Here is a 15,695-nt window from a genome sequence, read left to right on the forward strand (position 1 = left end):
TAAGAAAAAATAAAATCCCAACATAAAAGATTTAAAGAGGTAAGCAATAAATTGGCCATTTAGGAAACTAATTTTGTTCCAAGAACTTGTGGCATGTAACGTGCATATTAATCAGTTGTTAAAATATAATGAATCATTTAACAAATATAAGTTCTCATAGGTTTTCCCCATTATTCAGTATAATGCCTAGATTTCCGCCTCCAAGAAAAAGAAAGGTGTGGATTCAAATTTCAGGGGATGCTTCCTTTGACAAAGGTGGTAACAAAAACATTGAAAATAGTTTCAGTATGCTAAAACAAAGTTTTTACTCAGTTTATTCTAATGGTCTGCATGTGGCTTAGCATGATGTGAGCTGCATATGTTCACGGCATTGTAAGCTTGTGAGCAGGGCTCTCTCTACCTAATGTATCGGTTTGTCTTAGTCTGTCAATTCTAGTCTTGTCATACCCCTAATAATAATAATTAGACTAATACAAAACAATGTAGTGCCTGTTTCAGTTTTAGCGAATTTGATATTGTAGAGATAGTTTGCAACCTGTTTAAATACTCAGTGTTTATATGATACAATCACACTTTGGTTGCTATTCTCCTAATGCATTGTTTGAAAGGCTACCAGCAAGCTATTCAATTTTCTTAACTCCAATGCCATGGTAACCACCACATGACTCTCCTTAAACACACTACGCTGTCTCCAGGGCCTGACTCCACAGGCACCATATAGCCTCCTTCACTCATACAGAAGCGGCTATTAAAGAAAAGCTATTCACAGTCAACATGCACCGATCCTATCAACCAATTCTACCATGTGGCAATAAGTATTTGCAGCAGAAATGGGACCAAACGCACTATGACGAGCACAGGAGAAAGGTATGTCTAGTATAAGAATAACAAAGAAATTATCCTATACTATAACAATGTTATGAAACATTCCGCAAATAATAATGGCAATATATACTGAACCAAACATAACAGGTTATGCGCAGGCGGATTCTATTTATATATTGATAATATTTATAAATTATTATATATATATATATATATATATATATATATATATATATATATTGCTTTTAACTTTAAAAGAACAGAAAATGAAATTCTTCATAGCGATACAGAATCAGATTTATGGGGATCAGCTGAAGGTCATGTAAAGGTCTATGTAACAGGTCATTTATTACATACTAAGGGCCACCTGACAAACTCCATGTTACTATCTGAGCACACAGATTACCCAGGGGAGCTTGTCATACATAATAGGAAATTATATATATTGTTAAATTAATGTTATTTTTACAGGCTATGATTTTAAACAAAAATCATTGGAAATTGTTAATTAAATTAATTTGTATTGTTACATGTTGGTAGTCAGTTGACCAAGAAATAAATCTCCCCCTTTAGACCTCCCAGCATGCCCTGGATTATGAGACACAGACACATTCTTTATTGTTTTGTTTTTTTAGTTTGAAATTGTCTTATTTTTGTTTTGCAAAATAGTTAAATAGCTGTTAGAGGTCCGGGTTTGGGATTGACGGTGTTTCGGTTGTTTGATCCCTGCTGGTCCTCACATTTCTAAATGCTGATCAACAAATGCAATAAATATTCTTTATATCTGCTTTCTTGTTATACTAACAATTGGTTATCTATTATTCATTTATTATATAAAAAGAGTAAACATTGAAACATTTTTGGGAGTCCATTTTTGCATTCGCTCCAATGTACTTTTCTGCATGCAAATTGGAGCATGCATTTTTTTTTTATTATTAAAGCGATTACAAAAGTTCACAGAGGTTTTCTACCTAATGTGGCCACATTGCTTTTGTATTAACAAAAAAATCTAATGGTAACTTTAAGTAGTCCTGTTTGTTTATCAGCGCTCTAAAGCATTAATGGAGAAGCTTACTAATAACACATTCAGTGTATTTTAAAAAAAAATAAAAAAATAAAAATATATATATATATATTGTGGGGGTTGTTATGTAGCAGAAGAAGCAATAATCAATACAGAAATACTAAGACTCGGCCTTCCAAAGGTTAACTATGTCAATAAAGAATAGTTTCTAATATTACAGATTTTAACACGAATGATGTGTAATTTCACACCCAGGCAAGTTAAGTAATGAGTAGGTCACTTTGTCTACTCAACATCGAAATCAAAAGTTATTAAAGATGACATTAACTGAGGATATATAAAAATGTCTTGCAAACGTTAGAATATACCGGTAAGTGTGGAGGTGTTACAATATGTAACGTTAACCTTTAATGTTAATGACATATTGGACATTACATTTACCAAAACCCATCTAGTATTATATTTGAAATCATGTCCTATTTTATAGGGGTCATCTAAAATAAAATGTCTGCTTTCAGAGCATAGTTGCAATTGAAGTAATGGCTTTTGATGTTACAGAAAGGCTTTTGAATCCTGCAGGGGTCTGGTTTCAGAAGGTGGCTAGCACATGGCTTGGGAACTTACAGAAAGGCTACACGAGAATAAAGAGGCTAAGCTGATCAGCTGCTGGAGGCTTCCTAATGATAATTCATACATACTTTACTGACCTGTATTCAAGTAGGGATTGCAGCAATTACACAGTAATAAAAGCACTTATCCTGAAGCTCAATTATCTTGTAAATATAAGCGAGTCATTGAGTTAGGCCGTGTGGATCTGTATAGTTTATATGTATGCCATTTTTTTCCCATATACTTTTATAGTCACTCAGTATTCAAATGTTCTAAAATAGGGGGGAGAAGTGCAATTTGCTAGTGTGATGAGCTAACCAAAATACAAATCCTATAGGCTATGAGCTAATAACACTTGTTCGTGTTACTCATTTTGTCCAACAGAGCTTTTCTGGTTTAAAAAAAATATATATAAGAAAAGAATCGCAAATGTATCAACAAATGCAGATTTCTGAACCAAAATGTTATGAGAAAGAGAGTCATTATCCCACCCCCAAGAAAATGCTACAACCCCTGGAATATATTGTTTACTCTAGGAAACCGTAATAATGTTGCAGTTCCTAAATGAAGCAGCTATTGAGTTACCATGTGGGACATTAATACGCGTGCCGAACACAGTTATCAGAGAGCGCTTATAACAAGATTTATACCAGTAACTTTTTTAATGACATGAAATGTAAAGCTCGAGAACAATGTGTGGTGATCATTTGTGCAAACAAAAAGTTGTCAAGGGGATATTCATTAAAATGAGTACTAAAACCAGACACACTGCTTGCGAGTGACTGTAGGAGCAGAGGTCAGGACTGTTTCCAGACTACAAATCCCAAGTTCGACTATATGGTTACAGCCATTGATTAACATTAGTTATTGCATTTCATGGATAAGTGGTTTGCCTCAGACAGCCAGTATAACCCATTATAAGTGGTAGTTATTCATCTGAATTCAATTCAGGCCTTCTTGTTCTCTACCGAGAAGAGCTAAAGAGCTCAAAACAACTAGACCTATCCAATTTCAAATCTGTCCTATGATCAAAGTTAAGCATGAAGTAGCAAGTAAGGGAGCTCATAAAATATTGGATATAGCATGTATCTGACTGGACCAAGTCAAACATTACTTTTTGCAAATATGTGTCAAGCAATTAATTATAAATGCCAAGGATTTGCTGTTTCCATGCCATTGCTTACCTGTGTTATTATCTTCATAGAGTGTAGCGTAAGCCATTCTATGTCTGGAGTTGATCTATTGCAATTGAAAGGGCTTTGCTGACCTGTTTCAGTTACTCCCCTGCAGGGGTAACCATTCCTGAAACAATGAGAACACATCATTTGTGATGTATAGCTCTATATAACCCGTCTTTTGATCGATCGTTCCAAATTGACATTGTCAATGATCCCTGATAAGTCTAACTGGTTGTCTTATGTGTTGTGATTCTACAAAACTACTTATACCTCAACTCCTTGGAGACCACACTTTCAGTAATGTTCTGTCCAGTGTTAATAATGAGTGAACCCTATTTCTTCCTATACTTTGCAGGTGTGTGCAAGTTCTCCGCCTTTACTTCATTAATGGAAAATCAGAGGATCCATACAACACCCTCATTAAGAGGAAGCAGCTGTCTGAAGATGGATGTTGTGTTGAGGTGGAACATGAGGTTGGTCGCGTCGATATGCTGCTGTCCAAACACAGTTCTGCTTTCCGCTGGGCCTCCTTCATCCAAGCTTTCCTTGGGTCAGCACCTCAACTGATACTACAGCTGTATATTTCCATCTCACAACAGCATATAAGCCTATGCAGATGTAAGACAACATTTCTTTGTCGTTTCTTTGTCAATATAGAATGTGGAATGAATACATATTTTTGCAGTCATTAAAAAAGAACTTTGATGCAAGAATGAAAGAAAAAAACGACATTTGATAGATTTTCAGTAGAGAGTAAATTGTTGGAGAACAGGACAAACAGTTAAGAGTGCTTGAAAATGGATATTTAAAAAATGTCTTCGTAGCTTTAACTAGTAATTTAGGATACGTTATTTGCTGCATAAAGAAATCTAGTCACACACAAATTGTATGTGCAGAAATGCCCCAGTGATTAAGGACTATATTTTTTCTTCATAAATGCATATCATTTACACATACATTTATCAAACTGTCAATCAAGTGCCATTTGTCTTAATGTTTACTAATTGGAATTGTCCTTTCCTTTTCTGATTTTCTTCAGGCATGCTTATGAGTATCTCTCTGCTGTCCGTTACGTATGGAGCGTTACAGTGCAACATCCTGGCCATTCGAATTAATTACGAGGACTATGATTTCACCTTTCGACCAGCTGCCTACCTCTGCTTATTGCTTTGGAGATTCCCTGAGATTTCCAGCAGAGTCGTCGTGCTTGGCCTCCTCAGCTGCGTTTTCAAAACATGGACCCTGTGTGTGGTGGCCTTAAACCTGTTGACTTTTATGCTCTACTCATGGATCAGTTTTTGGAAGAATAAGTCATCGGGAAACAACAAGAATGGTTTGAGCAAGTGTAGGACTGCTACTGAGCGTGCTGTACTGAACATCCTGTACTCTGTGACGAGCATTTTCTGCTGGTGTCCGATTCAAACAATTGGTGTCGCATCACCATGTATTATATGCTCAGACATATTGAAAACACTGTCCTGATTTTCTTATGGTACATCTATCAAACAGATGTTTACTCGCTCATAGGTAGCTCTTTCTTGGTCGCACTGCTCCTGGTGGGTTATACCATATCGATGCTCTTCATGCTGATTTTTTATCAGTTCTTGCACCCCTGCAGGACGCTTTTCACATCTAGTTTTGTAGGTGGCCTGACGTCAGGCTTAAAGAGTCTTTGTTGTATGTGCAAACCTTCAAGAGCCCCAACAAATGAACATGGCTCCGAGGTCTGTGAGCCTTAGAACTGACAAGATGAGATTTACATCAATGCAAAGGAGTTTATCTGTGTTCATTGGGAAGCTACTCTACTACAGACTCTCGAAGCAGAAGCCGACAAAATGGACAGAATGCAGAGAGCATTAGGGGATATATAAGGACACAAGAAAACTAATATACCACATCTGTGTCTTCCCTAAATAAAGTGTTCTGAATGGCAATATTAAGAATGAAAGTGTTTTTTTGTTTGTTTGTTTTTTATTCTAAAAGCTTTATTATTAAATGAAAACTGAATGCACTTGGTGAACTACATTCAGGATGGACTGCCTGTAGCTACCAACTGTTTTATATAATTACAAGCTGCAAACTGGTAGTTGCTAGCAGATAGGCGGCTATATGCCAGCTACTTGTTACTTTGACAGACATCAAACTAGGTAACAAAGTATGATACAAAATACAGTTAATAGCTAAATAGGGACCTCTGTCCATTCTCCATCAACAGTAGTTGTTTCTGTAAGTATTGAAGCATAGCTCTCAGGGGTTTTTTTTTTATCCCAGAGCCCAGGGTTTTGGGAGTCAAATCTACTATATATTTAAATATATATATTAGTTATTTTAGTTATTAAAACTCCTGAAACTCATTGTGAGTATGCAAGGTTAACGAGTACTCACTGATGCTTTTTGTATAGTAACACTTCTCTGCATTATCTGAAAACCCTGCACTGTTAGCGTGGTAATTATCAAGGGTCTACTGGCTCAAGAACCTTTTGAGTAATAATGTTTCACAAACAATTTTTGATAGAGGCACCTGTAATGATCAGATATAATGAGCCAACTTGGATTTTGTTTTAACAGCAGTTTCTCTTTTAAGGCTGAGTATCATTAAGGTTTCTTACCTGTTGTAAGAACATTATAGCTAATAAATATAGAAAGGGAGGAACACGCTAAGAACCATATGAATTCATGTGTTGAGGTGTGTTTTCAAATGACCAATATGTACATAGGACAAAGCAAGGAATCGGTGGACAACTAGCAAGTACAATTTAAAACCACCTTTGTATGCAGCTAGCTGCGTTTGAAGGCAAGGCAAGCCATGTAAGGGGTAGGGCTAGCTCCTGATAAGTGTGATATAGGGGGAGTGGAGAAAGAAGAAGGTCAACTGGAGACCAAAGGTAGTGGTCCTTCATAATATTTATATATATCGGCAGCAGGGTCTAATATTAGGCACTGAAATCATGTAGTGGAAAAGATAAGGTATTGTGTTGTTTACACTATAATATTTATTTCAAGGATTAGTCGTACTAAATTGTGGCTTCAGGCTTCCCATGTTCAATGATCAAGTATTGTATTGTCCAATAACAAAAGTATCATTCCATAGCACATTATATATGTTTTTTCAGTGGTATGATTTAATGGTGGAAATTATAAATGCCCCCCCAGTTTGACTGTGGTATCTTGTGTGCCCCCCCTATATATTGTTTCTAGAGTCGCCACTATTCCCAGTCCTGCCCTAATTTTGCAATGTGCATTGTATTACTATCCTCCTTAATCCCATTTAGTTTATAAAGAGCATCCTCTAAATATGGGATAATATTCCACAGTAGTATACAAGGTGCATGATATTTTTATAGTACCATCAATTCATCACAATTTAGCTGTGTTTATTATTATTATTATTAAATAAATGCTACATGGTTTCTTAGCATTTCTACCACATAAATTACTTGATTTCAAGAAAATAACCACTTATTACATATAATTATTTCTTCATTTTATTGAGAAATCACATTTGTCTGGATCCCAGGTCCCTTGATGCTTGTAATTACTTGATTCTGTGGCATGGGATATTTTGGGGCAATTCATTCTGGAGTTTAAGGGTTTAGTTGACTTTACGGGTGCCTGTTTTAATTGTCAAACAAGATTTTAAGTGAATGAAACAAAATTCACTGTATTTGTTGTTGGTCCGTTTAAAAGTATACTACGTTAATACTTTCAATTTACTAGCAACTAATATTAACAATTCTAAAAAATAAATTTTTAACATGTTACCCACATTTTGGTGTTATTCCACCTAAAACATTGAAAATTTTGATAATGAATTCAGAAGTTAAACAAAAACATTTTTAGTAATACATGTTTTCACTCGATAACATTAGTGAGATCGATGATCTCGTAACTGCCCTATTATTTCTGGCACCATGGCCTAGAAGCCTTTTTTGTTAGGTCTGACTTCATTCAACCAAGCGTTAGTATGTATTTCTATGTTTGTTTCGTTTTCTACATAAGAAATCACATATATCAAATCTGTATATTTCATATGATCTATATGATCTTAAAATTTAAATTTCTCCGATGTTTTCCCTATTGTTGCTTGCTTATATTATGACAGCCTAGTCCTTCAGTTGGCTGCTATATTCACTTCCATTGGCTCTTAATAAAAGCACTACAACAGGTAAGAAACCTCTGTGTTCCATTGAAGTAAACTGCTTTATTTCAAAAATGGCAAAAGATAATACAATCGTACACTTTGTTAAAAACATATAACTATTTGAATAACTGCTAAAATCACACATGCTGCTGACAGCCAGCTGTTACATCCTCAGCATTATGACATCACCAAGTGATTGTGATGTCACTGTAGGATATAGGGACAGCAGCAGCAGGGTTAGGTCAGTTGATGGTTGGATAGTGTTTCGTGCACTTCTGCTTGCCTGACGCTGTTATTTCTCAAAAGTAGCTGTTCGCTACGCGGTGTTTCTGAGTGTCCGCACTCAAACTGAGCGACCATGAAGTTCCCTCGCTCAATTTTGATTTCTCTGTTTCTGTATGTAGCAGAGACAATCTTAGGCCTGTACTTGAGCAGCACATACAGCACTGCAGTGCACAGAATTTGGTTGTACTTGACCCTCCTATTCTGTCTTCTGCCCTGCCTTCTGGTACAGATCTGTTTTGTCTGCTTCCACATGGAATTCTTTGATGACAGATCCCTGGAACATCTGTTTCATCTCCTGCAGCTGGGACCTCTGTTCAGGTGAGTGAGGAGGGAAGGTGCCCTGTATTTAGATAGATACCACATCAGTGAGCCAGTGCTTTAGGTACATGGCACAGTGTCTATTGTAAAAGAAATGAAAACCGCTGATGATTCCATGCCATTTATTTATATAGTGCCCACAGATTCCATAGCGCTGTTAGAATAAGGGATAGACAAAATATTTCACAAAGACCATTTAGAATGAAATCACCAATAACACGGATTAAAGCATATTTCTACAGAAGGAAAAGATGGTCTGCTCTTGTGAGCAATTAGGAAGCAATAGATGAATAAAGCAATCAAATACAAGTGTCACAGATTTTGTATATGGCATCTGCTTACAAGTTATCACAATGTGATCCGTTGCAACTTAATGTTACGTGGTTTCATGCGCCGTCAGAGTTCAAAGGTTTCAGGCCCCTTGAAAATGTATTGAATTTTCACTGACTCCCTCCCACTAAACCCGGACAACAAACGTGTTCTCATTTTAGATGGGTAAAAGGCGTTCCATTTAATATTTGTAACTTTGATAGTACAAAGAGTGGGAACAGGGGATATTTTGAAGGGAATGATTGTGTTTTGTAGAAAAGTGATACATACCGAGATATCATTTAAATACATAGAGTTTGAGTTGAATCTAAAATCTCAGCCACTATTGAGTTTATGGTTTTATGTGTGCTTCTTGGCCAGATTATATTTGAACAGGAGATATGCAGGGGGCTGGGGAGATGACTAGAAGGCGCGATGTTTTGGGTCAGGTTTGGGTGAAAGCATTTATCTAATGATGCAGGGCAGTAATAGTTTTCATTGTGTTAAATGGAACCTCACCCCATGTGGCTGTAATGTTCTGTCCAGTGTTAATAATGAGTGAACCCTATTTCTTCCTATACTTTGCAGGTGTGTGCAAGTTCTCCGCCTTTACTTCATTAATGGAAAATCAGAGGATCCATACAACACCCTCATTAAGAGGAAGCAGCTGTCTGAAGATGGATGTTGTGTTGAGGTGGAACATGAGGTTGGTCGCGTCGATATGCTGCTGTCCAAACACAGTTCTGCTTTCCGCTGGGCCTCCTTCATCCAAGCTTTCCTTGGGTCAGCACCTCAACTGATACTACAGCTGTATATTTCCATCTCACAACAGCATATAAGCCTATGCAGATGTAAGACAACATTTCTTTGTCGTTTCTTTGTCAATATAGAATGTGGAATGAATACATATTTTTGCAGTCATTAAAAAAGAACTTTGATGCAAGAATGAAAGAAAAAAACGACATTTGATAGATTTTCAGTAGAGAGTAAATTGTTGGAGAACAGGACAAACAGTTAAGAGTGCTTGAAAATGGATATTTAAAAAATGTCTTCGTAGCTTTAACTAGTAATTTAGGATACGTTATTTGCTGCATAAAGAAATCTAGTCACACACAAATTGTATGTGCAGAAATGCCCCAGTGATTAAGGACTATATTTTTTCTTCATAAATGCATATCATTTACACATACATTTATCAAACTGTCAATCAAGTGCCATTTGTCTTAATGTTTACTAATTGGAATTGTCCTTTCCTTTTCTGATTTTCTTCAGGCATGCTTATGAGTATCTCTCTGCTGTCCGTTACGTATGGAGCGTTACAGTGCAACATCCTGGCCATTCGAATTAATTACGAGGACTATGATTTCACCTTTCGACCAGCTGCCTACCTCTGCTTATTGCTTTGGAGATTCCTTGAGATTTCCAGCAGAGTCGTCGTGCTTGGCCTCTTCAGCTCCGTTTTCAAAACATGGACCCTGTGTGTGGTGGCCTTAAACCTGTTGACTTTTATGCTCTACTCATGGATCAGTTTTTGGAAGAATAAGTCATCGGGAAACAACAAGAATGGTTTGAGCAAGTGTAGGACTGCTACTGAGCGTGCTGTACTGAACATCCTGTACTCTGTGACGAGCATTTTCTGCTGGTGTCCGATTCAGGTCGAGCTCAGTGAGCCCGACCTGATTACCAAATCAAACAATTGGTGTCGCATCACCATGTATTATATGCTCAGACATATTGAAAACACCGTCCTGATTTTCTTATGGTACATCTATCAAACAGATGTTTACTCGCTCATAGGTAGCTCTTTCTTGGTCGCACTGCTCCTGGTGGGTTATACCATATCGATGCTCTTCATGCTGATTTTTTATCAGTTCTTGCACCCCTGCAGGACGCTTTTCACATCTAGTTTTGTAGGTGGCCTGACGTCAGGCTTAAAGAGTCTTTGTTGTGTGTGCAAACCTTCAAGAGCCCCAACAAATGAACATAGCTCCGAGGTCTGTGAGCCTTAGAACTGACAAGATGAGATTTACATCAATGCAAAGGAGTTTATCTGTGTTCATTGGGAAGCTACTCTACTACAGACTCTCGAAGCAGAAGCCGACAAAATGGACAGAATGCAGAGAGCATTAGGGGATATATAAGGACACAAGAAAACTAATATACCACATCTGTGTCTTTCCTAAATAAAGTGTTCTGAATGGCAATATTAAGAATGAAAGTGTTTTTTTGTTTGTTTGTTTTTTATTCTAAAAGCTTTATTATTAAATGAAAACTGAATGCACTTGGTGAACTACATTCAGGATGGACTGCCTGTAGCTACCAACTGTTTTATATAATTACAAGGCGGCTATATGCCAGCTACTTGTTACTTTGACAGACATCAAACTAGGTAACAAAGTATGATACAAAATACAGTTAATAGCTAAATAGGGACCTCTGTCCATTCTCCATCAACAGTAGTTGTTTCTGTAAGTATTGAAGCATAGCTCTCAGGGTTTTTTTTTTATCCCAGAGCCCAGGGTTTTGGGAGTCAAATCTACTATATATTTAAATATATATATTAGTTATTTTAGTTATTAAAACTCCTGAAACTCATTGTGAGTATGCAAGGTTAACGAGTACTCACTGATGCTTTTTGTATAGTAACACTTCTCTGCATTATCTGAAAACCCTGCACTGTTAGCGTGGTAATTATCAAGGGTCTACTGGCTCAAGAACCTTTTGAGTAATAATGTTTCACAAACGATTTTTGATAGAGGCACCTGCAGGCCCGGACTGGCCATCGGGCACACCGGGCGTTTGCCCGGTGGGCCGGGCCACGGCAGGGCCGCATTGACTTAGGGGCTGTCAAAAACATCGGGGTTTTTTTAACTTTATTTAACATCCTCCATGTTAAATAAAGTTTTTTTTAACTTTATTTAACATGGAGGATGTTAAATAAAGTTGAAAAAAACCCAGATGTTTTAATTTAAACCCTGTGCGGCGGCAAACCCCTAAGGCCGGCCCTGGTGGGGGCTTCCCGGCCCCTTAGAGCAGGACCGGCTTTTGGGGTGTGCGACCGCACAGGGCGTCACACTCTAGGGGGCGGTCCGCACCGGGTGCCGCTCATCAGGGGGTGCCAACTTGCGGCACCCGGCACCCCTCCAGAGACGGACAGTAATGTCCGCCGCTGGAGGAGCAGGCTCGCAAGGGAGCGGTATCGGAGGTCTTTAACAGACCTCCGGTTCCCTTGAGTGATTTTAAGCCGGGTTCAACCCGGCTTAAAATCACTCAAGGGAGCCGGAGGTCTGCTAAAGACCTCCGATACCGCTCCCTTGTGATCCGCGCGGCAACAGCTGCTGTGCGCCGGGGTTTGTTGTTAGATCCCGGCGCACAACACTGAAGCCGCGCCCACCGCTGTCCGTGCCCTCTGAACCGGAAGAAGACAGAGAAGACAGAAGAACTGAAGAAGAGGAGCGAAGAGGAGGAAAAGGAGCTGTAAGGAGAAAAGAGGAAAGGTAGGAAAATATTCAGTGAGAGTGGATTAGTATATATGTGTGGATTGGTGTATGTGTGGATTGGTGTATGTGTGGATTGGTATATATGTGTGGATTGGTATATATGTGTGGATTGGTATATACGTGTGGATTGGTATATACGTGTGGATTGGTATATACGTGTGGATTGGTATATACGTGTGGATTGGTATATACGTGTGGATTGGTATATGTGTGTGGATTGGTATATACGTGTGGATTGGTATATAGGTGTGGATTGGTATATAGGTGTGGATTGGTATAGGTGTGGATTGGTATATATGTGTGGATTGGTATATATGTGTGGATTGGTATATATGTGTGGATTGGTAAGTGTGTGAGAGTGATGGGTGTTATGCTGTACCATTTCCAATGTCTTTTTCATGATCTAATTATGCTCTAAAAGTACATCATAACTCCCATCACTCTATACTGTTCCATACAGTGGCAGAGCTGGGAGGCAGAGGCCTTGCACCCTCACCGCAGGACTCCTGAAAGGTAAGTGAACTTCAAAGAGGGAGAGGGTAGATAGTTAGGAGGGGGTAGATAGGGAGAAGGGCGTGAGACGGGGGAAAGGGGGTAGATAGGGGAGAAGGGAGTGAGAAGGGGTAGATGGGGCAGAAGGGAGTGAGAAGGGGTAGATAGGGCAATCATACTCCTATCATGCCAAGTCTGCGAGTACATCCTGGAATCTGGGTATGCCTGGGCATGATAGGAATGTGATTGCTGTTAACAATCATATATATATACATATAATATTGTTTTTTAATTGTTTTGTCCTATTTTGGTGTGTTACTTACTTAAAATAAAAGGGTTTTTTTATGGTGTGGGGAGGTCATATTCGGTTTCGGACAGGTAAATGCTGCATTTTCGGTTTCAGTCCAGAATTCGTTTCGGTGCATCCCTACTACTAAGCCAGACAATGAAGTGGTAGGCCTACACCACAACAATGTTTGGCGTAGTATATAGTGATTGGGGTTATGCTGCACTATTGTCAATGTCTGGCTCAATGTATAGTGATAGGGATTACGCTGTACCACTGTCAATGTGTGCCTCAGTATATAGTGATAGGTGTTATGCTGTACCACCGTCATTGTCTGCCTCAGTATATAGTGGTAGGTGTTATGCTGTACCACCGTCAATTTCTGCCTCAGTATATAGTGATAAGTATTATGCTGTACCACCGTCAATGTCTGCCTCAGTATATAATGATAACAGTGAGAAGAGGCAGAGGTGGTAGATAGTGATACAGGGGGATAGATAGTGAGAAAGGGGAGTTTTGTTACAAGTTTTTATTCCTTTCTTTTTTTGGGATGGGGGGGCACCAGAGGAGTAGTCCGCACAGGGCGCCAGAACACCTAAGGCCGGCTCTGCCTTAGAGTGGCGGACCCGGTTGCAGTTGCGGCGGGCTTAAGGGGCTCTGCCTTAATGCGGCCATATAGGCCCAGTCAGTCCGGTCCTGACTGGGCCTATTTTAAGGTAGGAGCCTGGAGCTGCAGCTCCATCAGCCCCTAAGTCAATCCTGCCCTGCCACAGGCGCGGTCGCAGTTGCTGCTTGCTCTGGCAACAAGGTAAATAGGGTAAGGGAAGGGGCTGCAGTGAGAAGGGGCAGAGTTGGGTTAGGTAGTGAGAAAGGGGGAGAGGGGATAGATAGAGGCGGTACATATTGAGAAGTGGGGAAGGGGGTTACATAGTGAAAAGGGGGAACATAGTGAGAAGGGGCAGATAAGATGATGAGAGGGGGTAGTGTGAATGCGTATGAGAATGAATGAATAAATGTGTGGATGAATTGTGTGAATGCGTATGACAATTAATGAATTCATGTGTGGATGAATTGCTTGAATGATTTGTGAGACTGCATTAATGAATGTGTTAATGATTTGTGTGAATGATTAAATGCAAAGATGGTACATGAAGGGTGGGCTTTAACAATAAATAAATATGGGCTGCTCAGGCTTAAATGCCCGGGCCTATTTTTTGTCCCAGTCCGGGCCTGGGCACCTGTAATGATCAGATATAATGAGCCAACTTGGATTTTGTTTTAACAGCAGTTTCCCTTTTAAGGCTGAGTATCATTAAGGTTTCTTACCTGTTGTAAGAACATTATAGCTAATAAATATAGAAAGGGAGGAACACGCTAAGAACCATATGAATTCATGTGTTGAGGTGTGTTTTCAAATGACCAATATGTACATAGGACAAAGCAAGGAATCGGTGGACAACTAGCAAGTACAATTTAAAACCACCTTTGTATGCAGCTAGCTGCGTTTGAAGGCAAGGCAAGCCATGTAAGGGGTAGGGCTAGCTCCTGATAAGTGTGATATAGGGGGAGTGGAGAAAGAAGAAGGTCAACTGGAGACCAAAGGTAGTGGTCCTTCATAATATTTATATATATCGGCAGCAGGGTCTAATATTAGGCTCTGAAATCATGTAGTGGAAAAGATAAGGTATTGTGTTGTTTACACTATAATATTTATTTCAAGGATTAGTCGTACTAAATTGTGGCTTCAGGCTTCCCATGTTCAATGATCAAGTATTGTATTGTCCAATAACAAAAGTATCATTCCATAGCACATTATATATGTTTTTTCAGTGGTATGATTTAATGGTGGAAATTATAAATGCCCCCCCAGTTTGACTGTGGTATCTTGTGTGCCCCCCCTATATATTGTTTCTAGAGTCGCCACTATTCCCAGTCCTGCCCTAATTTTGCAATGTGCATTGTATTACTATCCTCCTTAATCCCATTTAGTTTATAAAGAGCATCCTCTAAATATGGGATAATATTCCACAGTAGTATACAAGGTGCATGATATTTTTATAGTACCATCAATTCATCACAATTTAGCTGTGTTTATTATTATTATTATTAAATAAATGCTACATGGTTTCTTAGCATTTCTACCACATAAATTACTTGATTTCAAGAAAATAACCACTTATTACATATAATTATTTCTTCATTTTATTGAGAAATCACATTTGTCTGGATCCCAGGTCCCTTGATGCTTGTAATTACTTGATTCTGTGGCATGGGATATTTTGGGGCAATTCATTCTGGAGTTTAAGGGTTTAGTTGACTTTACGGGTGCCTGTTTTAATTGTCAAACAAGATTTTAAGTGAATGAAACAAAATTCACTGTATTTGTTGTTGGTCCGTTTAAAAGTATACTACGTTAATACTTTCAATTTACTAGCAACTAATATTAACAATTCTAAAAAATAAATTTTTAACATGTTACCCACATTTTGGTGTTATTCCACCTAAAACATTGAAAATTTTGATAATGAATTCAGAAGTTAAACAAAAACATTTTTAGTAATACATGTTTTCACTCGATAACATTAGTGAGATCGATGATCTCGTAACTGCCCTATTATTTCTGGCACCATGGCCTAGAAGCCTTTTTTGTTAGGTCTGACTTCATTCAACCAAGCGTTAGTATGTATTTCTATGTTTGTTTCGTTTTCTACATAAGAAATCACATATA

The 15,695-nt window shown here is 38.5% G+C and overlaps 1 protein-coding gene across 1 annotated transcript; it reads left to right on the forward strand.

The window, feature by feature from the left end:
- The first annotated feature begins 8,135 nt into the window (after nt 1-8,135).
- LOC149289216 (endoplasmic reticulum membrane adapter protein XK-like) lies at nt 8,136-10,698 on the forward strand. Its single transcript, XM_089490877.1, has 3 exons — nt 8,136-8,380; nt 9,278-9,540; nt 9,962-10,698. The coding sequence occupies exons 1-3, from the start codon at nt 8,136-8,138 to the stop codon at nt 10,696-10,698; spliced, it is 1,245 nt and encodes a 414-aa protein (XP_089347003.1).
- Nucleotides 10,699-15,695: the final 4,997 nt, after the last annotated feature.

Source organism: Sceloporus occidentalis, unplaced genomic scaffold (genome assembly GCF_023333645.1).
Source record: "Sceloporus occidentalis isolate IW3139 unplaced genomic scaffold, rSceOcc1.0.p SCAF_47, whole genome shotgun sequence".
Classification (NCBI taxonomy): domain Eukaryota; kingdom Metazoa; phylum Chordata; class Lepidosauria; order Squamata; family Phrynosomatidae; genus Sceloporus; species Sceloporus occidentalis.

Coding starts and splice junctions, on each gene's coding strand:
- LOC149289216 (XM_089490877.1), top strand. CDS start 8,136: ATGAAGTTCCCTCGCTCAATTTTGATTTCTCTGTTTCTGTATGTAGCA. Junction 8,381..9,277: donor CAGCTGGGACCTCTGTTCAG/GTGAGTGAGGAG, acceptor TATACTTTGCAG/GTGTGTGCAAGTTCTCCGCC. Junction 9,541..9,961: donor GCATATAAGCCTATGCAGAT/GTAAGACAACAT, acceptor GATTTTCTTCAG/GCATGCTTATGAGTATCTCT.